Source organism: Macadamia integrifolia, unplaced genomic scaffold (assembly GCF_013358625.1).
Source record: "Macadamia integrifolia cultivar HAES 741 unplaced genomic scaffold, SCU_Mint_v3 scaffold262, whole genome shotgun sequence".
NCBI lineage: Eukaryota > Viridiplantae > Streptophyta > Magnoliopsida > Proteales > Proteaceae > Macadamia > Macadamia integrifolia.
Window position 1 is genome coordinate 436,480 of NW_024868838.1, and position 24,231 is coordinate 460,710.

At 36.8% G+C, this 24,231-nt stretch overlaps 1 protein-coding gene across 1 annotated transcript; it reads right to left on the bottom strand.

The window, feature by feature from the left end:
* Positions 1-2,459: 2,459 nt before the first annotated feature.
* Positions 2,460-7,484, bottom strand: LOC122066886 (rhamnogalacturonan I rhamnosyltransferase 1-like). Its single transcript, XM_042630714.1, has 8 exons — positions 6,175-7,484; positions 5,397-5,464; positions 5,183-5,271; positions 4,868-5,033; positions 4,477-4,766; positions 4,184-4,388; positions 3,934-4,091; positions 2,460-3,186 (listed from the first exon to the last, which is right to left on the bottom strand). The coding sequence occupies exons 1-8, from the start codon at positions 6,500-6,502 to the stop codon at positions 2,943-2,945; spliced, it is 1,548 nt and encodes a 515-aa protein (XP_042486648.1). The 5' UTR covers positions 6,503-7,484; the 3' UTR covers positions 2,460-2,942.
* Positions 7,485-24,231: the final 16,747 nt, after the last annotated feature.

The window sequence follows — 24,231 nt, forward strand, 5'->3', positions numbered from 1 at the left end:
TAAGTGAACACGAGTTCTATTGCACTTAGGAATGCTTGGATACATGTTTGGTGAATGCCTTTGTCAAATGAGGTCACACCTATTTATAGGCACCCAACTCTACAAAGAATACTTAGGATCATTACAAGTATCCTACATCCAACAATGACCATTCTAGTCAAGGGACCTAGGACATTCCCACCTCCTTATTGAAGAACCCTATAAACCTCATATTCTCATTAGTATTTACTAGTAATCTCTAGAGATTTCTAGCTCCATGAGGTTTCTCAAGTGGGTAAACCATAGTTTAAAAATTGGAATTTATCGAATTGGTATCAGCTGATATCAATCCTACTACTTGACTGATCTCTTACATATCGATCCACGTGTAAATGTAAGGGTAAACTGGTCTAAAATACCAATTAAAAGAAAAACTAGAAGTAATTGTGTCAGAACCAAATCGATATCGATTGAGAACGATCCCAAGATCAATCCCAAGTTTTAAAACCTTAGTCTAAACTTTCCCACAAAATGGTAGAAAGATCTTGGTAATGGACCCATTCTTTTAAACCAATGGCCTAAGTCTATGGATTTTGTGGTTGGTTCCGAGACACTCTCCCCCACCTAAGTTGGTGGTCTTCAATTAAGCAAATCATCCCCTGGGGACCTTCCATGGGGACTTAATGAGTACCAAGTCCTGGACCATGTAGATTGTCAACTGCCTCCCTTTGTCGGCCCATCTGTTCCTCTTCCTGGTGATCTTGTCTTTGGGAAGACCGAGCCACATCCACCTTCCCCTTTGGTGGTGGTCTCTTTTATAACCATGATGGGACCTACTCACTAGGCCTTGATACCACATTCACAATGCCTCGTCCTTTAGACCCAAGTGATTCTTGTCTTTGCACTTCTTACCCTCTTTCTTTAGTTTCATGGCTGTCAAGGGCTTTGCACCTTCTTTTCTTCCTTGCATCATTTAGGACCATATGTGGTCCTTTTTCCTCCTTGATACATACCATGTTGAAGAAGGACATCATTATATGATGGTTTCTTTTTATCCTTGCGTTTTGTACATCATGTCATGGATCCAAGTATTGATTCTCCTTTGTCTCCCAAGAAGAACAAGAGCATTATATGTAGTTAGACTAATGGAAATGTGACAACATTCGGTGGTGGGTTGTCTTCTATTTTTACAGAGATTGACATTGACACCAATTATAGACAAAATCAAGCACCAAAGTGGAACAAACCCAAGCTATATTGTGCTCACCATCATCATAATAGAAGTGCCATTGACAATTGTTACCAATTAAAGCATGTTTTTAAATATTTCAAAAAGTCTCTCAACATTCTCAAGGTAAGACTACTTAGCTCTTACCTCCATACGTCTCGCATATGTGGGAGCCTTATGCATTAGATATGCCATTTTTTGAAGATCTATTGGAAAGAAAAAAAGTTTACGATTCAAACGAGTCAATTGAATATCCAGACTAATGCTCTCCCCGCACATGGCAGAGATGTCAATTCTATAAATGTCACAGAGGAGGATGATACACCCACTAATTGGGAAATTCTCATCACATCAATAGAGGGTCAACATGAACAACCCTTGGGGTGAAGCTCTCAAGATTTTGACTTCGAGGCCACACTTGGGCTAACAATTGTTTCCTGTGGGTAATCATCTTTTCTTTAATATTCAAATTATTCAAACTCTTAATTTATGCAAATTGTGAATTGTCTATCATGTTAGCGTGATGAGGAATGGGAGGAGTAGGAATATATCAAGTCTGACTTGGCTGACTTGGCCGCATTCGAAGGACAAGACAAAAACAAAAGCCTGTCTCCAATTATTTATTGTATTCCACAAATGTACGAGGAAAGAGATGAAGAAAACAAAAGCTCATCTTCAATAATTTCTTCCTTTGAACAAATATATTTTTAGAAAGGTCAACAAGTTACGCACACACGCAAACAATACTTACGTTGTGGATTGCCACAAGACGTAGAAGAAGATTCAAATATTTTACTTCTGGTGGCTATGGTGGCTTAACCAATAAGAACCGAATGACAATGTGGAGCAGGTAGTAGTGGCTACAGATGAAGATTATTTTAAGGACATGGCCATGGAACCTTTTTCAGGTCAACCCAGAATGTTAACTTGCACGCTTAACTTGTTGCCTTTTAATGGAAATCTAATGCATAAAGAATCAAAACTTTAACAGCAATTAAGAGTATAAAGCAAAGGATCAATGTTAGTTCCATCCTTTGGTTTAGGTTGTTTAGTGTATCGATTTCGCAATAGAATTGCTTGATGGAAAAGAATTCCTTTATTTGATTCAGGTATAGAGCCCCCTTCATGGGAAGGAAAAAAAAGGAAAGGGGAAAAGGAAGTTGGCTCAAGATTGGAATCAATTTCATAACAATACATTACCTGTAATTTGCATGAGAATCCCAACACCCTTTAAATGGTTAAAAGCACCCCATGCGATAATACAATATTAAATTGAATTGAGAAGATTCAGGATTCGACAATGAAAGAAATTGCAGGACTTCAATAGCAAGTCCAAAAAGAATACAGGTCGTAAAGGAAAAAGGGCTGACCTTCCATGGATCTCCCCCAATCCCAATAAAACTGAATCTGTATTTTCAATCATCATTTGTTGTACATTGCACTTGATCTGCTATGACCCTGCAATGGCAGGGTGCAGTCTATACAAGAATCGTGTTATTTGTGAATATGAAATATATTCATATTCTGCGGCAGCCTCCAAATAGAAATCTTGCCAAGAGCATTACACGAACTGCTCCTTCCCTCTTCTTTGCATCCATAAGTAATAAACTATCTCCACTTTTATACCTCTCTCTTTCTCCCCCACATGTCATTGAATCAATTAAGCTTCAAAGAACAATCATATAGCCAAGAGACAATGATTGATTGTAACAATCTTCCAATCAAAAGATGAAGCTCACAAGCTACTCAATGGCTCAACCAATTGCAAACATTCATGTGGATTCGCATAGAAATTATCCTCTTCTTTGGGTCTATCTGGAATTACAACTCTTCTACTTGGGCTCCCCATGCGATCTGCATGAGCATGTTCAACTAAAGAAGAGAACTTCTCCCAGCTCAGTAATCCATCATTGTATTGGTCTATCAAATTAACTAGAATCTTCCTGTCCAATAATATTGTCTTCTTGAACTCCAAGAATCTGAAAAGTCCAAAAATTAACAAAGATGTCACCTCAGCTACAGTGATTTGATTTCAGAAGAAAATGAACTAACAAGAATTAATAGCTATGCAACTTGGGTCAGGGCAAGGCCCAATTTGCATATGAGATTAGACCTCTGACATTATTTGGCAGCGGGAAGTCACAACTCAACTATGGTCTCTATGGGGCAAAGGGCAATGACTCAGTTAAACCAATCTAAGCTTAATGCACATTTAAGCACAAAAGTACATCATAGCAGCATTTGGTAGTGGCACAAAAGCAATACTGCATGTGAAGGCATAATTTATGTCTAATGTAATACTTCTGCTGCTATTAAGGTCTGATTAATTTTACACCTTCAAAAAGTTAAGTAGATTTGAGTTAAATACAACGGTCTAATTTATTTTAAAACTTCACAAAGTCTCTTCCTTGAAACTGAATACAGTTAATCAGTAGACCATGTCAAAGATTATTGGAGCAGGGATTGTTAATCCTCAACATAGTTCTACAATCCACTGAAATTGTTCATGCTTTTCCAGATTTCCTGATTAAACAAAGAACTGAACCTTAAATGTCAAATAGATAAAAGAACTCGCCAAAGTCACAAAGTTCCATTCGTTATGGCGGAAGTCTTTCCATTAATATCTGGAAAGAGAATGCGAACTCTAGAAGTGAAGATATGGTACATCTTCATACTGGTGGGATACTAATAACCGTAAGTGTCATAAACAATTAACAGCACAGTACCTGCGATGACCTTCAACAACTTTTGCCATATTTCCATCATATGTAGGAACAAAGATGTCACTTTGCAATGAAACGAGATAGTCCAATGCTGCCATCTGAGACGAGTGGTTCTGGAAAAACCTAAGATCCGCAGGTTCCAACAGCGTCTCCTTCCTGACCTGTCACACAAAACTAAACAATCATTAACAAACAGAACTTGGGGGACACTCAAATACTCAACTGAAGGTTTTGCTTAGGTTTAACCACTGACCAAATTTGGAAATGCTGCTCTGAGACTCGCCAACCTCCTTTCTCCACCATATATTTCCCCAGCAGCAATATAAATCTGGACACTACGATCAATATCCAATGCCCTCAGTATAAGAGCAGTTTCCTCGGGGGTCAGAGGGCACAAACCATCTTTCCTTTTCATTTCAGAGTTAATCACTTTTTCTTTCCACCATGGGTAAGCATACCTGACACAGGCCAAGGATTTTAGGCGGCGGTACAACATATAAATTCAAACTGACAATTTGTTTTTGTAAGCAAAGTGTTAAAGCTGACCTCATTCTTGTCAACTCTTCTACCTCCTCATCGTTGCAACCCTGAGAACAGCCAGAGAAGGCTAACATATCCATTTCATATCTGAGATGAAGGACTAAGAAAGGGCCCCTTTGCCTCAGAAGCTGTATGACTCTTCTACCCAACTCCTCTATCTGAGAAGTAAATCGCAAAGCATTGAAATTTACTCGGCAGCGAAGCTTCTGAATCTCAATGGGTAGGCCATTATTAGCAAGTCGAGAATCAGTTTTGTTTAAATGTACAATCTTGTACTTCTGTATCAGAGGAAGAATCTGTTTACAAACTAAAAGCATTAGTTACACTTCCAAATAGGAACATAAAAACACCTAGTTGAAATGTTGAATGTAAGAGCAAGATGGCAGAGAAAAGAAACCTGATACATATAGTACGAAATGTTTGACCAACTGATGGGTGGCATTGAGTGTACCATTCCTAGCTCCACCCTTCTCTTCAGCCTAGGTGGAAGCTCTTTCAATATCCGAACCTCATCTCTCAAGGATGTAATGAAATGATCCACATCAAATATGTCCTGGAATTCACTGCAGAATTAAAAGATGTACATCGTTGATATGTTAAACATCATCCTGGTTCATAAATAGGGTCACTCAGGTTGAAAAATTGAGCTGTACTTTTAAGATATTGAAGTGTTAAATAACATTAAAGAAGCATAATAAGATAGCGGACTGACCTAGGATCATTCCAGAATGAGGTTTTATCCAACTCCGGGACTATAAGTGTAACATTCAAATATCTTGCAACTGCTACCATGTCGCATATCTATTTAGAAAATTCAAAAGTGACAAATAAGCATATAAACATGAAAAACAGGAAATAGCTAGTAAATAGCTTACAGAAGAAAGTGTAGTGCCAATGCATCAACACCATGAAAAGAAAGTACTAACCGCTGACCGCATCTGATTAAGTCCTCCATTGCATGAAACCATCAGGTAACCATTGTTTTTGTAAACCCCTGCAGCAGTTACCAACTATCAGATTAACTGGCACAATTGTGATTCCACATGAAGTGTGAAATGGAGGAGAAATTAAAATCCATAAGGGACTAAACAAGGAAAGCCCATATACACCAAAATGTGTCATCTCAGTCACACCAGAATGAAACAAGATCATTTCTTTCATATGAAAAAAAGGTATATATATAGATACTCTCACGGACAGACCAAACAATATGGATGCAAATAATCATAAGACAAAAGGATTATATAAAAGCATAATTCCCAAAAAGAGAAAAAGGCGGATGTCCTGTTCTTGCTTCTATAAGAGGAGAGAACGATTCGGAATCCAATGAACGAATGCAGCGCCAAGAAGACTAAATGGGACCTCCCCACTCTATTTCTAGGAAAACAATAAGAATTCGCCAACATTCACGCGGCTGACAAATTGTCATGGTTGGATAATCGAAAATTTGAGAATGATTAAACACAAAAGAAACGGAGAAATAACCAAATAGGCCGATTCTCAATCAAATACAAAATCGAATAAACTAAATCCCTGATACACGAAAGCAAGCAAAACCCTTTACTGATTATAGTATGTTCTGAAATCAAACGCAAATTTTCATCGAACAGGTAATTGACGTTCGAGGGCATCAAAGACCCATTAATAAGAAGAAGATAAAGCGGATAAACATACTATCTATAAGGTTGGGAAATGGTAACTCACTTTTGGGTGGCAAGGGGATTTTAGCAGGAGCAGAAGACTGTTTTACGGCCAAAGGAGAATCCGAAGGCGAAAAGCAAGAGGGCCAACCCTTCAAAACCTTCGGCCCCCACGACTCCCCCAATGCCGTCAACTGAACAATGCAAGTCCAGAGCAAAGCAGTCGTAGTTGCCCGAATTATCCACAGTTTCATTCGCGAGCGAGGGATTACTGAACCCTTCATTTTCTCAAGCTTACTTTCCCCCAAATACTTAAAACCCATTTGCCAGCGTCTCTTCTCCTTCTCCACACCGAAATCAGACTTCTTGTCAGATTTCTCCAACCTGCACATCCTCAAATTGTTCCTCACAATTCTTCAACCCCATACAAACGTCTAAACTCAACCCTCCTGAGCCATCAGAAACCTCTCAATTGCGACGTGACTTCACCGCTCAACTCAGCAGAAATGTTGCAATATAATCGATAATAAGGAGGGAGACCTGGGAATTCGTTACAGCGGAACTGGAGAGGTGATCTAATTAACGAAATGAAAATAATTAAGTACGTGAGAATATTGATCAATCTATAGACAATAGATTCGATCCTCTTCTCACAAACCAAGACGACGATTCTCCAAACTCACATACATAAACATAAGCGAAAACGCCTCGAAACTGCAAAAACCTCCTCGATTTCGATCAATGCAGCATTAAAAATAATCCAAAACTCACATGAACTCTTTAATTAAGCTTAGACTTCCCTTAAAGTCTCTAACCACAGCAGCTCCACTCCTAAAAATGCTTAAAAAACACAAAGGCAAAAACAAAACTATCACCTATCAGAAGAATTCTATCCTCTATCATGTAGAGGTAGAAAACAAACTCAGAAAGAAGAAAACGAAATCCCACCCTTCCCTACAGAATCCAACTTATTTCAACAAATCCGTAAAGAAATCACAAACAACTTAAAAGTTCCTCCACAAGAACCCCTAACAAACTTGATACATTCCCACGAAATCCAATCCACACTTCAATCTTAAACACAAACTAAACCTAACAACGAATTTTAACCAACTTTCAGCGAAAACACTCCAAAAGAACCAGACAAAGAGTCCCCAAAGATCTCACTTCCACACCGAATTACATACAAATATAGACCACCACCACCTTTACCAGCTTCGATCTGATAGATATGCAGAGAATTTCCAATCAGATCCGGTACGAATCCACCGGAGAACCAGCTTCAGATCCTCTGAGAAAAGAGGGAAAAAAAGAAAAAGAGATAGAGAGAGAGTAGCGATCGCTGTAAGTTCTTCGCCAGTTCAGCGTCGGTGGAGTATATAGAGAACGCATGGAACAAAAAGGGTAAGAAAGAGAGACAGAGACAGAGACAGAGAGAGAAGCCGTACACCACCAGATCATCTCCTTTTAACCATGGTTAGTATTCTACTTAACTCTCTCACGAACCATGGTTTGACAATGTCTAGTACTATTGTAGAGTAGCTGGCCCCACCACAGCACACACGACCGTATGAAGATCCAGCTGTAAGGGTATGCCACGTAGGATTCTATGACCAATCAGTTTTGCCGTTAGCGACAAGCAGTGATGATCTGGAATTGGATTCCCACAATATATCGCGATATCTTGGAAAGTAAGATATCGGCGGCAATATATGAATTCGTGATATTGCGGTTTTCGGAGGGGGATCGACTCCTTGCTGTCTTGAGAGTAAACAATTGAGGAAAGAGATCTCGTGACATTTATCAAAATTTTGTCTCTTTTTTTTTTGGGTCAAAAGAAAGAAAGAAAGAAAGAAAGAAAAGGTACGCCGTTAGAGTGTCGGTTGCGTCGTAAGGTCGTAGTTAACGGCGCCACTTGTCAGAACGGTCGAGTTATTGAGATGAAAGAGAGAGTAGTGACACGTAGACAGATTGTCTACGGTTTCATTGTTCGACGAAAAGTCCACATCACCCCGCCGGTGGAATCTACGAATGGTGAAAAGGTAACTATGAAGATCGACTGAAATGACAGAAAGTGAAAGATTTATTTACTTATTAGTGTTAGAGGGTAGTTTAGTCATTTTGTTAGCCTTCTATCCGATATAGGCCGATACGGATCAATCCTTTGTAGGGTTATGGATTGATCAAAATTAGAAGACGTGAGTTAAAATGTTTTTTTTTTAATTTTTTTTCCTTTTTCCAGTTGTCGGCAGGTGAATGGAGTGATTGGATTTTTAGGAAAGTGAACTGACCGTATTGACAATGGACATTAGAAGGATCTATCAACTTACGAAGTTTGGCAAAGGGTCAATATCATCAACGACTACAAATACAGCAACAGCATCATACCGTATAAAAATGTGATTAACACCACCATATCAGGAACAACAATATTACATCTATAGATTCTTTTTTTGGAGTGGTTTTAATTGGGAGGATACGTGATTGACTTATTTGGGCCATTTCCTAACATAGTTTCAAAAATCATAGTATCGGCAAAATCGCTTGGATTAAATCTGTAGTGATTGAGACCTATTTCAAATCTGGATCGATCCAATGGTATGATCTAAGGATAAAAAGGTAATAATATTTTTCTTTTTATTAAAAAAAAAAGGATAAATTCATCTGATTAATCCAGTACAATCCCAAATTTTAAAATCTTGTTTCTTATATATGAAATAGTATGAATTACCATATCATTATTGTAGAAACGCAATACTAAAGCGATGCAGAAAGTAATGAAAAAACAATAATAAACAATAAATACAGATTTACAAGATTTGACAAAATTGCCTACGTCCTGGTAAGATGAGACTTATTTCATTATTAACTGAGAATAGGGTCATAATGTTCGTCCTCACACTACTTAAAATTGCTTACACGAAAGGTAAACATCCCTATAAAAATATAGTGAAAAAACCTTAATATTAGAAATACAAAATATCCTCAAATAAAAAATTCAAGCAGGGACTGTACCCCCTATATCCTCATAGCTCACTTACCAACAAGTGAGACCGGTGTTCTATCGAGGGGCCTACACTAGTACTCCCAAAGTTAAACTAGGACGAAATACAAGACTTCATACATCAACAATTCTTTCATAAGATTGATCGATTATGTTAATCCATCAATTTATATGTGAATTATCAACATCGTCTTCTTTAATTATGATTTAATGATTGAAAACAAAATTAGTTTTAATATGAAAGGTGATGAGTCATGTGAATGATGAAGACATGACAAGCATATAAAAAAAAAAAAAAAAGGAACGAAGATATAATAAAACAAAATTTATGTGCTGGGAAGAGAATAATGAAGGTCTATGCATTGCATGGTCTCAACAATTGTTTGAATCATGCACGTCTTCCACCGCTAAACCCCATATTCATATTTTATTATGGGAGAGTTTTTTGAGCAAGTAAGCTACTTTATATCATTTCATATTATTTTTTTAATTATTTTTACGGAGATAAGTATACGAGTAGGTTACTATGGAATCTTATTTGTTAGTAAGATTTTGATCATAGGATTTGAACAACTAGAATAAAACTATTGGATAAAAAGAAGATATCCAAACTTTCAATCCACTATTGCTACACCTTTTCTCTCCTCTTCCCGTTACCCTTTGCAACTGACCTAGTGATCAGTGACGTTGCTTGACCTGAAACCCAGGCTGCATCTCCTTTTCTCTCCTCTCCCTCTCCCTGATCTACGGTGGATCTCTCTCTCCGCCTTCACTCACAAATTCTTCCGCCCTCTTCTCGCTCCCACCTCTATGCAGTCTCTATGTTAGGTTGAACTCCCAATTTCTTTGGTAGCACTCTCCATTGTGCAACGAAGAAAGCTTTATTAAAAAAAAAAAAAAAAAAAAGGATGCAGGGGTGGGGTTTTGCATCAGCCCATCCGAAGATGATAAATCAATGTTTTTTTCCCTCCATTTTTTGTGTTTTTGAATCCTTGTTCGGAGATAAGGTGGGGAGAGAGAGACATGGGTAAGCAAGGGCCTTGCTATCAATATGGCGTTACAAGTGAGTCTATGATCGTTTTTTGCGGTCACTCGTTAATTGGATTCTTTTGTGCCAAAACTAGATTCGGAATTTCCAATGCGGACCTTGAATGTGCCAATGGCATTTTGTTTTGAAGTTATGTTGCAGCAACATTCTATCCCTCATATCTTTCAATCTCTCTCACAGATCCATTCTTCCATTATCGTTTGTGCTCATCTAATGGTTAGTCAGCGAAGATAATCAACAGAGATAGAAGAGGCAACCAGGCCGGAGAGAGAGAGAGAGAGAAAGAGAAAGAGAGAGACAACGGGGGATTGACATTTTTTTGGGAGGGAGGCGAAGTACGAGATAGAGAGGAAGGCAAAAGATAGAAGAAGAAGAAGAAGCTAGAAGAAAGAAGACTGTGGAACGACGGTATTGATTAGATTTTGTAAGACAACGGTTATTTTTCATCTGACAGTCACTAAGCCGCTAGTGTACCATATTCCTAAGTATAAACTAGCATACCCCGTCTTTTTCCAAACAATAGTAATAATACAATAATACAATTTGAGGCCACGTTCTCTACGTTCAGGTACAAAGAAAAAAAAAAAAAAAAGGTACAAAGAGCCTTTTGTTTTTTATTATTAAAATTAGGGTTGTCATACTCCTAACTCATGTAATCCAAAATAGACTCAGTCTTGTTTATAAATAAAAGAAAATACCCAGTCCTCTTTGAGGTGCAGTTTCAATTTCTAATGATTACAAGACACGTAGAAGATATATTTTGATAATTATTTAATTTAACCTTTCTCCCATATTCTCCACGCGTAAAAAATACATCAGATTTGGTGGGCTTAGGGTTAACTGGTCCATCTAGGTGGTGGCCCAAAAGTGTGAAAGATGGGCCAGATCAAGTCTTCAAGTGAGAAATGGCCAAAACAGGTGGAAAACGTGGATTAGTAGCCAAGAATGGAAAGAGTGGCAGGGATTTGGGATTTATTGGCAATTGGATGGGGTAGCAGGGTCTTTTCTCTCCCGTTGTGTCTAAGCATGTATCTATTTTATTGGGTCCTTTGGTACCTTCACACATTGTTGGGTCATATTATTTGGTCATTTGTTGGGTCGCATGCATACTGTGATATTATCGATCCTAAAGAGAGAAGAGAGGAACTACATGCTTTTTCCAGACCACCTACATCTGATCTAGTACAAAACTAAAACGAGCATACTTCTACCAAGAAGAACTAACCCACTTTTGCGAGCGATGAGATACAAGACATTGTACCCCCAACATATAGTAGGTGAGATGTTGGGATTGAATTCTACCCTTAATGGTCTCCTCACCTCCACACCTCCCTCCCTCCCTCCCTCCCTCCTTTAATACGAAAATGAACGCCTGAGATTTTTCAAACCCTTCCAACCCCAATTCATGGCTGTCTATTTCTTCAATTAATTCGTGAATTATTTGGCTAGACTGAATAATGCGAATTATTCTGCCTAAATGCAATTTTTTTCCAAAGATTTGAACAAAATTGTGACTCTTATTCAAATGAATTATTCAATGAGTCCAAATTATACAAATAATTTGGATTTATTTAATAATTAGGAGAAAAATCTATATAAATAAATAGAAAAAAGAAACCTAAGAGGCAACACGACTCATATGCCCAGATAAAGTGAGGTGAAATGACTATGACACCCTTATTGATGTTTCCACATGCGCTTCCATTGGCCTCTGTGCTAGCATAGGGGCCACATTGCCTTTGAAGGAACCCTCACTTATAAATAAATATTTGTTTGGCAGGTAGGTCTAAAGTGTCATGTGACTGGCCCCACCCATTACATAATATTATCAGCTTTGGCAGGTGAGTTTAACGGTTTTAAAACGTGCCAATCCATGTGAGGGATGCAACATCATATATGTGCATCCTCAAACGAAGTGGGATTTTCATGGTTCTAGTTCTACATCCACACTTCCATTTGGATATGTTCCCAACAACCATCCATAAACCTAGCTCTAATATTAATGAAGGGCCATGTGAGACCCCCACTCATGACACGATATTGTCTGCTTTAATATGTGAGTCTCATGATTTTAAAACACATCAGTCCATATAAGGGAACTGCATTATACATGCGCATCCCCAAGCAATGTGTGATTTTCCATGGTTCTATTGAATCTTCCACCTCGAGAGATATTAATGGGTACTCCGTACTCCCTACACAAGTTCAATTGTAAATTGGTAACTACACCAATTTATAAGGTTGTCGCCCATCTATTGTTTCATGTTTATCAAATGTGAGACTAAACTACCACAACTAGGGGTGTCAATCGATCAGGCTCAGTCCAACTTAGCCGGGACTAATGGGCCTCTTGGCTTGCGCTGTGAATTCCCTATTTAAGGAATTAGTCGATCTTGGTCAGGTTTTGAGCTTTAACCTGCCTTCTACTAGTTGGGTCATAACTCGACTTCAGTTGGGCCTTAAACGGCCTAATGCACCATTAAAACCTAAAACAAGCTTTAATTGTCTTAGATTTTATAAACTTAATACACATATCATACTATCATATTATTATTATATATATATATATATATATACAAAATATATACTCATACTTCGTGACTAATCATTTTTTTGACATATTATCTCTCACTTTCCTTTTCAGTGCCTTTTACCTAAGAAGACTCACAAGTCCCCTCTCTCTCTCTCCACTTTCCTTTTCCTTTCAAACACTTCCCCTCCTCTCCCACGTTTTTATTTTTTTACTTTTGGTAAGACCCCTCTTTCACGTTCCACTCTCTTTTTGTGAAATATATTTTTTAAATATTTTCTTTCTTTATTCATTTTCTTTCCATCTATCTTTTCTCAATCTATATCTTCCTATATTCCCTCTCTCCCCCAATTACTTTTCTAATTAATACTTACCCAATAAAAAAAAAAAAATTCCTTTCCTATTTTCTTTTAGTCACCTTATTAATAAAAACTCTTTAAAAATCTTATTTCCAAACTTTTATCCTTTTTTTTATACACTCTCTGTCACTTTCCTTTTCCACCCCTTCTACCTAGGAAAACTCACACCTCCTCTCTCTCTCTCTCTCCACTTTTCATTTCCGTTCAAACATTTCCCCTCCTCTCCCACGTTCTTATTTTTTACTTTTAGCAAGACGTCTCTCTCATGTTCCACTCTTTTTGTGAAATTTCTTTTTTATATATATTCTCTCTTTATTCATTATCTCTCCATCTATCTTTCTTCAATCTACATCATCTTATATTCTCTCCCTCCTCCAATTACTTTCCTAATTAATCCTTATCCAATAAAAAAATCCTTTCCTAATTTCTTTTAATTAACTTATTATAAAAACACTTTAAAAATCTTATATTCAAACTTTTATTACAATATTACAGCAACTACTATAATTAGGGTGAAACGAAACAGGGTGTTGAGAGGCTTGGAAGGACTCAAGTGGTTGTGAGCTCTTAGGCAATATAGTTTTTTAATAGTTGTTTGCATCTAGGTGGTTGAGTGATTTAATTTATTTAATCTTTTGTACTTCACCTCTACTTAATGCTCTTTTAATCTTTTGAAGATGGAATCGAAATTCTAGCAAGAATAGAAGCTATTGAGGAGTTCGATAAGAAACATTTGAATTTTTCCTCTCCTTGCATTATGTTGTCTTCCAATCCCACAAACATTGTGTTTCTCAAAAATGGTATGTAATTGACCTTTTTACTGATCCTGTGATTATTAGTGCTTGTCAGTTTGAGAAAACTCAGTTCATATTCTATGTCTCTACAAACTTGCTCTTAATCCGTACTTTTCCTGGCATTTGTTGGAAATCTTTCAAAATAAGCTTCCTAACTCCCGTTCTCCACAATTTTCTCCCTTATATTTCTTTCTCTTCGAGTCTAAGGTCACATGTGCATATGCAAGTGCATTTTTGCTAGTATATATATATATATATATATATATATAAAATTATCAAAAATTTAGAAAAGACTTTACACCTAATTACATTCAATAATTTCTAAAAATATGGATATATACTTTATGCTAGAAAGAAAAAAAAAAAAGCAAAATCAAAATATACTATATGAAAGGTCGGGCAAGTAGATCGGGCTTGTAAACTTATTGGGCTGGTCGGACACCCTGGCTCAAGTCCCACTCGTTCATTAATCTGCCCAGTCTAGGTCAGGCCATAAACGTGTCAGACTCGATTATACTTGTCGGGTCGAGTTTAGAATTGACACCCCTACAACTATTCTTATTTATAGGATTGCCACCCTTCTACTGCTTCATCTTTATCAGATGTGAGACTAAATTACTATGTTGTAAAAGCTAGTACTAGTTTAATAACATTTTTGTTTTTTTGCTTGTTTTTATGTTTTTTCAACAATAACCTAAGAATATAAAGGATGTGAAATAAGTACAATAGATATTAAAAATGAATATCAAAATTTTTTGTTCGAATTTTATGTAGGAAAATGAATAATTCTTGAATCCCAATTTTAATTTTTTTCAATTCTTAAATTAACAAAAAGAGAATTGTTCTCCACCCGGATAAATTCTGGAATTTGAGTTTCCTTACTATGCCCCTATCTTAAAAGATAAACTACAACTTATTTCATGAAATGTGGGGTATATCCAATACAAGCAAGTACATTAAATTCAACTCCAACCAAACTGCCACATGATAATCATTACAAATATGTACAAAATATACGCTTGTACACAAGGTGTATAAGAATGTCACCCCTAAAAATAGTATTATTATTTATTTTATTATTTTAAAGGTGTTGGTTAGGACTTAGGACAAGTGGACAACCATACTTCATAGTTCCAAAAAATTAACCAAAAAACAAAGCCGTCAATGACCATTACTTCTATAATTATTTAAGATTCCGACAAGCATCACGTATTAGTATTAATGGAAGACCACAAATGAATAAATTAGTTAAGGGAAAGAGATGAGAACTAGACGTGGAGTGATGAGTCTGATGACTGATGACCACACACAATGAATTGAATTGGACAAGTTGGCTGCTCCTCCACCTCTACGTTTAAATGTTTATGAATGGAAAGAGAGAGACGAGGTGTGATGACTGATGACCACACATCATGAATTGAAATGGACCGTATGGACTGGACTGCTCTACATGGAAATATTGTTTAAAAGGGAGGGTCCAAGGTCCTCCTAACTTATCCATCCTTACTCTTTTCAAGTTATTTTTTTTTCATTTGGTATGTCAGATATGTTTGGAATGCATGGTATCGTTTTATTGGTAGGGTCAATCATTCAAATTTAAATATTATAGAAAAGATGATAAAGGTTCTGGGAGGGGCAAATGTATATATACTTTTAGGGCAAATGAAAATCGTAGATGTAAGGAAAGAGAAAGTGAGTGAGATACTAGGATTGAGAGGGTTACCTCAACTTGCCGATCAAAATCTCTCTCTCTCTCTCTCTCTCTCTCTCTCTCCCTAAGCCATTGCCTGTATTCATGCCTTCCTTTGGCCTTAAGTTGCTCGAGTTCATCTTTTTTCTTTTGGGGTGGGGGAGTGGAGTGGGGTTAGTGTGTAATTTCTCTTCTACAAGAGAGGGAGAGGAGAGAGTACAATATGGAGTATCATATCTCCTCAATGGTTGTATATATTATCGATTTGATAAATTTATATTACAATTGTTGTGATGCCTCTCACCTCATTCAATTCATGATAAGTTCCAAGAAAATCATTTGATGTTATGTTCAATGGAGGCTTTGAGATGCACCCATAAGAAAGAGTCATCTAATTCGATTTTTTTTTTTGTTTTTGCTTTATTTCAAATTGAAAGAACTACAAGAACTAGAGACAAATCTAAAATGACCACATATGACATCGAATAGAGTTGGTTAGAGGGCAAAGATACATATAGCAAATTTCATTCAGAATAGATTTTTTTTTTTAGTTGCTGTATTTCTTTTCTTTTCTTTTAATTTTTATTTATTTATATATTTATTTTTTGTCTTTACAAGATTCATGTAGTTGACCCTATTTAGTTAGGATACGACAAAAAATTTTATTTAATTTTATTTTTTATAAAGAGATAAAAAATTGTTATTGTTGTCTAAGTATGTGCCTTCATCTTAAAGAAATAAATTAAAATAAAAAGAAGCATGGATGAGCATTTGAAGACAAAATATAAGTTGTAATAACCATAAACTAATTATTATTATTATTAGTTGTAATAACCATAAACTAATTATTATTATTATTATCATTATTATACAAATAATGATCAACATACGTCCACGAACATTTTTTTTTTTTTTTTTTTTGGTAAAAATATGTCCAAGAACTTGACTTCTTCCAAAAACTGAATAGGACACTTCTGAGCACTTGAAGACAAAATATAGACATAACAGATTTTGTTTCCTATTACCAAATGGTCCTAACACAACAAACATACAAAGGGAAACGTTGTCACAAGATGAGCCCATCAGATGAAGGCATAATAGAACTACCAATAGAATATCCTAAAAATTAATTTGGGGGTTAAATACAAGGGGGCCTTTTTAAAAATAAATAAATAAATTTACAGTTAACACCTTTGAGGTTCTATTTGTTCGGGAAAAAAAAGTAATAAAGAATCCAAAAGGTTTCTACTCTCTTATAATATAAAATCTTATGTGCTCTGCATACATATTTCTATCAGGTGCATGGGAGGATGGTGTGGTATTCTTCAACTTTAGATATTTAGATTTCATTAAAGTGAATTAATATTCTTGTAAGTTTATGAAAACATAAAAACGCATTTTAAGGCACTTCTCTTGTCTATTTTGGCCTATCACTTGACTAGTGACGTGTGAGATCCTCTATTACATAAAACTTCATTCATGTATCACCATGTAATAAACCATAAAGTATATGGCTACTATCAAATATCTTCAATTATAGTGATGATTGCAGCAAGAAATTGTCCTATGTTTTTTGTACATCCTGAACAATTGTTTCAAGAGAGGGGGACTCCCTGATGCCTAAGTCAAATCTCTTTGCAAAAAATAATTTTAAGCAGAATGAAAAAGTTTTGATTCTTTAAAGGGGGGTTTACTTACGTATTTATAGTTAGAGCGAGGCAGTCATAGAGAATCCCAACTCAATAAGCATCTAATGCTGGTAGGAATCTAGACATGATATGAATACAAGTGAAGTAAGTGTTTGAGTTATATCTGAAGTGTATAGATACTAGTTAGTCCAATCGTAGGAACATTTCATATCTTGATCGGTGAGGGATTCATTTTCCTTATAAGAACGATTAAGAGCCCTTTTAGGTGATCTTTCCTGTTTAGGAAAGATTCGTTCCTTGCTTGAAGGCTACGTAATTGACTGGGAGTGAATCTCCTTGTGGTGGATGAGTTTCCTTCTTTATCTAGAATTCTCCTAGTGATGGTGACTTGATCGCTCAATCGCCGACCTACGGATGTGGTTTTTATGGTGGCCAATCCGTGAGTTGATCCTGATTAATTTCCTTAATCCCTAAATCCAATTCATTGGTTCAGTTTTGGCCTGCCTCATTCAGCCCGAGTTCCACATATCATGTTGGTATTGGTGAATACAAAATGAACATAATAGTGACAATTAGAAGTTCTTAATGAAAATATTTTAAATATACCACATATCAAATTTTAAACTCAAATTCAATCAAATGCCTCAAATGCCTCTTATTTATATCCATGTAGCTTATATTTTTCACTTTCCCATAATCTTAGGTTATATGGCTAATTCTATTTGAGTTTTAACTTGACAAGTGACAAGAGGATGTTGGGGCATAAGTGTCAACAAAATTCAGCTGTACCTGACCTATCACATAGTGGAAACGTATTGCAAATTATGTACTTCTATATAAATTTGATGTTACAAGAGCATGATAAATTGAGGGAAGAAATACTTTCATACTTCTTCATTGTTGAATGAATGAGAATTATATGATTTGATTGGTAAATGCATGAAAATCGTCTACAATCACTGAATCGGTGCAATGAATATTGGGTGACTGAGAGCCTCTTGGGGCGTATGTTCGAAAGTTCTCAGTTACCAAATGCTCACTGCACCTCATCGCTCATCATAGACGATTTGAACCCTTGGTTGATTCAATTATTTTCTTGAACATCGTTAAAAATATTAATTATAAATTATTTTCCACGTTTTGCTATTGAACTTCAAAAATATTATTTGACTTTCTTACTTCAATACAATTTCTTTGTTGTTCCTATGTATTGTGTACAAAACCTTTTCAGCTACAAACAAAATAAGCCTAAGGAGGAGAGGGTGAAGAGATAAGTTTCAAACATACATTTTCTAAAGAGAAAGATCACCAACTCTTCTCATTTGATTGCGATTGAGAAGGTTGATATGCAAATACACACCAAATTAAAAAAAGATTTCCTCTTTAAAACACTTAAGCATAAAACCATACCTGATCTAAAACTATTCCCTTCTCTTCCATCATTCTGAGGATGAGTATAAAACTTGATCTCTATGGATCAGTAAAGAATATTTTAAATGATAAAAAAATGTACACGATTAACGTTCAAGCATGTGTAGACAAACGAGCACTAGGATAGCCTAGTGGTGGTAGCTCCGGCTTGTAGAGCTAGCACCTAGGGGAAGAGGTCGTGGGATCGAACCCTATCGTACGCATTGTGTGAGTGTGTGTGTATTTATTTTCTTATTTATTCTGTATTCACCCGTGGGTTGTCCAGATGGTTAGGGTGAACTGGGGATTGTGTGGATTAGGCGCACGGTCTCAGGTTCGATTTCCCATCGAGATTATGATGGTGGGTTGCTGTGCTAGTCTCCCCGACGATTAGTCAAGGTTGCGTAAGCTGGCCCGAACACCTTGGTCAACAAAAAAAAAGCATGTGTAAACAAAAAATAGAAAATAAATATTTATACTTGCCCTTCGACATTACAGTCAGCAAAGACCTCAACAAAAGACAAAGGAGAATCAAATTAGGTGCTAATTTAGAAACCATCTTTCCCAAATTGAGGGAAATAACTCTTCTTAACTAGAAAATCAACCACCGAATTAACATCTCTATTGTCAATCAATAGACGAGTTTCATTATCTTATAAAGCAAATTGATTTGATAGCCAAACAAGGAGAACCATTTAATATAAGGATCTAAATAAATATGATAGGTCATACATACTAACTGAAAGATTAATTGGAGATAGAATTTCATCATTCTAAGTCTCAAAAACTCCATCTAAGTCTTATGCTCACAGTATTGACTATTAATAAGTCAATAATTCTATTATCCAATAAAGCAAATTGATTTGATAGCCTAACAAACTTACTCATTCAATATTAGGGTTTTAATAAAAATGGTAGAAAATAGATTTTTAAATCTAAACTTTTGAACTTCCCAGATGCTCAAAGAGTCAATATGCATGTATAAAAGGAGGTGGGAAGCATTTCCCGTTTAGCAAACGTGGGTAGCAACTCATATAAGTCATAGTAGTTTCTTACTAATATTTGATTAACCAAGTTTTCATCCTATGCCAGGCTCCCATATATTATACTCGTTGTAATTGAGGGAAAATCTTGTAATCATCACATGGTGACAATAATGCATTGTAATAGAGGATCTAATTGTTCATTGTTCAAGAATTCTTGTTTAAGTAGTTCATATCATCCATACATAATGTTTTAATCTAAGATTGAGATTCTTCTTGTACTGGTCATATGTCAAATCTCACCCTCGTTGTTGATTAGATAGAAACTTGACATGTTTAGGGACCATAGGGGCTTCTCGTCCACAAAATTTCAATATCATTTAATTGTCATGTGGAAAAAAATGATATATGAGTGCAAATATCAATTGCCAACAACTTGGTGGTAACGAGTTCATTAATCCACCAAAAAAAAATCTATTGAGTAAAGGGTTTGGCTATGTGCTCCCATGACGTGCAGTAATATTACGGGTAATTTACAGTGTCATCCCCTGAAGAATGTCAATATTGTAGGAACATCCCCTCTCTTTTATTAAATTAGACTCAGACCCATACCGTCAGTTACTATTAAGGAATATACCTTATAGATATCAGCTACTATATTTTATTTTAAATACCAAAATGCCCTTACTAAATATGAAGTACCTAAAATACCCACGTAAGTCCCACCCTAAATCATCTACACCTACCGCCACGTCTCCACCGCCCCCTGCTTCGGAAGCACAGGAAGACCACTGATGACGGTGGCTGACCAACGATGGCTGGATTTGACCGCCGGAGAACGAGTTAATTGCGGTGGTTCGAGTTCCCTGAATGAATTTAAGATGACACCTTTTGCTTCCGTAAACCTTCGGCCGTGATAGACTTACCAGCCGTAGCCATCGCCTTTTTCGCTCCACATTGGCAACGGGTTAGTGAAACTCGGAATACTCAACTGTGACTGAGTCCTTAAAATCGGATTTGATCTGGTTGTTGAGTTCAGGGAGGAGGAGCATGACACCGAGCAGACCAGCAGTGGAGGTGAAGAAGATGTAGGAAGGGACGCTAAGTTCGTTAGCGACATCGATCAAGGTAGAGCAGAAAAGATCGATGACTAACCCTGCGATTGGAGCCCGAATTGGAGTTGATTCAGAGTCCAAATCGACTGGTGATTGTGTGTTTGACAAGTGGTTTGTGGGTTTCTACAAGAACGGACACGAGGCTCTCTCGGGTTCGAAGATTGGATGATGAAGGAGGTGGCTCGAGCTCAGGGAGGTGGACGAATTGGATTTGTGGAAGGGAATCGGTGTAAGAAGTGAAATCTGATGAAACAAAGAGTGTTTTGATGAGGAAGACGCTGATGGAGAAACGATCGTCTCGATCGAAGAGTTGTTTGGCAAACTCCATCCTTGAGACAACATGAATCCCATAGCTGGGATGAACACCAACTCTGCTTTCTTCTTCATCCTTTATTTTTTTTCCTGCTGTAAGGTCGCTTCCTATCGGGTTTTATTCGACTAATTTATTGCGAATGGCCTGGAAAGCTTGTCGGATGTGATTGGGCTCTCTCCAGCCAGCGCTGGGAGGATCAAAATCAAATTCTGTGTTACACGATGGGCGCACCTAAATTAGGATGATTTAAAATATGAATTGAGAGTTAGGTTGAAATCGTCTACAATTCCGGTCTCGTACAATTTCGTACAATATCACCTTCAGACGGTGACACGTGTATTGATACCAATACAATGATCCAGATCTGGTACAACAAATAAAACATTAAATCAACATTAAATTAGTGAAGAGACATTTAAATCAGATCTGAACCATTGTATTGGTATCAATACACGTGTTACCACCTGAAGGTGGTATTGTACGAAATTGTACGATATCAGAATTGGAGACGATTTTTTTCCATTGAGAGCTTCATAGCATGTTTTTTTTTTTTTTTTTTTTTTTTTCTTTTGGTTTGGTTGTCTATGTGTACAGAGATGCTGGTCTGGATGGAAATCTTCCATTGATGATGGCCATGGTTGCTTCATAATGGCGACTCTACACAGTAAAATTGGAATTTCTCTCTCTCTCTCTCTCTCTCTTAACTTGCCCTGTGCGTTAAACTGTTATTTTCTTTGTTAAGAAAAAAGAAAACAACGAACAGCAGTAAATAGCAATTTCTTTGCTTCTCCCAAAACAGAGGTGGAAGACAAGAACTTCCTCAAAACTAGGGTTTCAATATATGAAATCAATAAGCGAATAGGTCAGTTCAACCGATTCAAATCAGCTGGAATTGACTGAAAACTGTCGGCGAGAATTGATGTGAATTGGCTGGATCGGTCATTGCCGATTCAGAATTTTCAAACCCTGCTCAAAGCAGAGAGGCATAAGACAACAGAAAAGAAATGACAGTTACCAAGCTCTCGGAGATGGAAGTGTTTTCGGCGGAGTCTCTCTTTACTCGGCGGGATCCACTCAACAAATTGTGTTGACCTCGGTAGCAGGTGTTGTTACCCCGAGGGACCATGGTTGGCCGAATTGCAGGAGAGAGAGAGAGGTGAAAGACTTTTTAAAACATGAGTTTCAATTAGTTCAATGAATAGGGTATAATAGTCATTTTAATTTTTTATTTAACAATGACTGATGGCAAAGGGTTTGAGTCTAATTTGATAAAAGATAGGGGGTGTTCCTATAATACTGACATTCTCCAGGAGATGGCACTGATTTTAATTAAAGGGCTTTGCTCAGTGCAACCATGGTTGGTTTCATTAAATATGTTATTATACTAGAATTGCAAGGGACTTCATATGGCATAACCTTAAAATCAAAGAGCTATAAAATGACATATCAATAGGTTATTGTATTTATCTATGGGGTAAGAACTTTTAAGAACGCTACCTAGTTATCCATCACATGGAATGTCAGATGGATCCAAAATTTACAAACAAATAGATTGTTAGGTTTTCTGCTCACGTGTGAAATTTCAATGTCAATAGAGTTTGCAAAATTTTATGACTATGGAATAGTGTATATGGTGGTTAAAGTACTGTAGACATACATGAGCATATATAGGGGTGCATGTCAATACATAACAAGATATTTTATTAAATTAGATTTTGAAATTTGATATTTTGCTAATCTTGATCAGTAATTTATCATTTATCCAACAGTTAGAATTGTAAAATTATCATTCAATAAACACAATGACGATGAGTAGGAAGCTGAAGCTAGTTTTTCCCTAATCTCTGTTATATTTAAAAATCACAAGGGAATTCTTTGGATAATTTTTTTATTTTTTTTTTGTGAGATTTCGTTCATAAACATTTGGTGAACTTAAAGTTATAAGCAACAAATAATGAAAATGGGGTGGATCCATATCACTAGTAAATTTTCGAGTGGGGTCTTCTCCACACACAGTAGCCTCCTCACTAGATCTCACATCATCCATGCCTCCATAGTGTGTGACACCTAACTTTAGAGTGTGGAACCTTCTTTTTTTTTTTCCTTCTGACTAACTGTGGGCATTTAGGCCTTCGGCTTGATTAGTCCGCAAGCCCATACTAACCCCATAACTACATGGACTGGGTCTTGGAGTATGAAACCCACACACCATGTATGGTGTGAAATTCCAATGGGGAAATTACCATCTAAGCATAGGACCTAGACTCTAAATATTTAATTCAATACAAGTATCTAGTACTGTGTTTTCTTTCCCACAAGGAAAACCAAAAACGTAACCCATTTATAATATATTTTATGAGAAAAGATGGGGCAACCTAGCATTGTGCCCAGCATTATGTTTACCTCTTTCTTCCCCCTTGGAAATGTCCCCCTTTCGTCTCTCATCCTAGCCTTCACATTGGGTGTGCCGTTAGCTACATGCCGAACCTTCTTCAATGTTTAGATCCTTACTCCTTCTTTTAATTGTCCCTTGTCATATTCCCAAAATTTATTTATGTTAGAAGTATTAAAAGGTTTTCAAAAATAATTTGAAAGTGACTTATTATTGTGTTACTATCCAAAGCTCTCATTGGTATGCATTTTTTTCTTACTGTGCATGCTATGATAGTATTTACTCTCATTGAAAAAAGTTGTGTTATGCTACAAGGGTAAAAAAGTAAAGTTAAAAAGTATTTGACATTTTGAGAAGTGTTGATATAAAATCTATCTAAGCAGGCTATTAATCTATTGGTCCTATCCAGGCTCCCATCAGGTAGCACCATTGCATCATGACTTATTAATAAATGCATCGTGTTGTAGTTTGGCACGATTTTTAATCGGATTAGGCCAATTCGGGCTTTAAATGGTTGGGCTAGTCAAACCTATCGGACTAGGCCTATAATTGATACCCCTATTATGGAGTGTTGCTGCCAAAAATACCCCGCTAGTCGAACCTACACAACACACAGACGACGGAGGCCCGGAGCTTTGTCCAGGGTTAGTCCTCCGACGCTCAAGTCAGGGTCGGCCGCACAGTTCAATAAGGGAGTAATGGTGAGGGTATCAGAACTTACCTTCCCCTTTCTTCCGTGCCTTCTTATATAGCTCTTAGGGTTTAGGGTTTTCCCCCTTCTTCCCTCTTAGAGTCCCACTCGAATACGTCCATCCTTCTGGGGGGAATATTCCC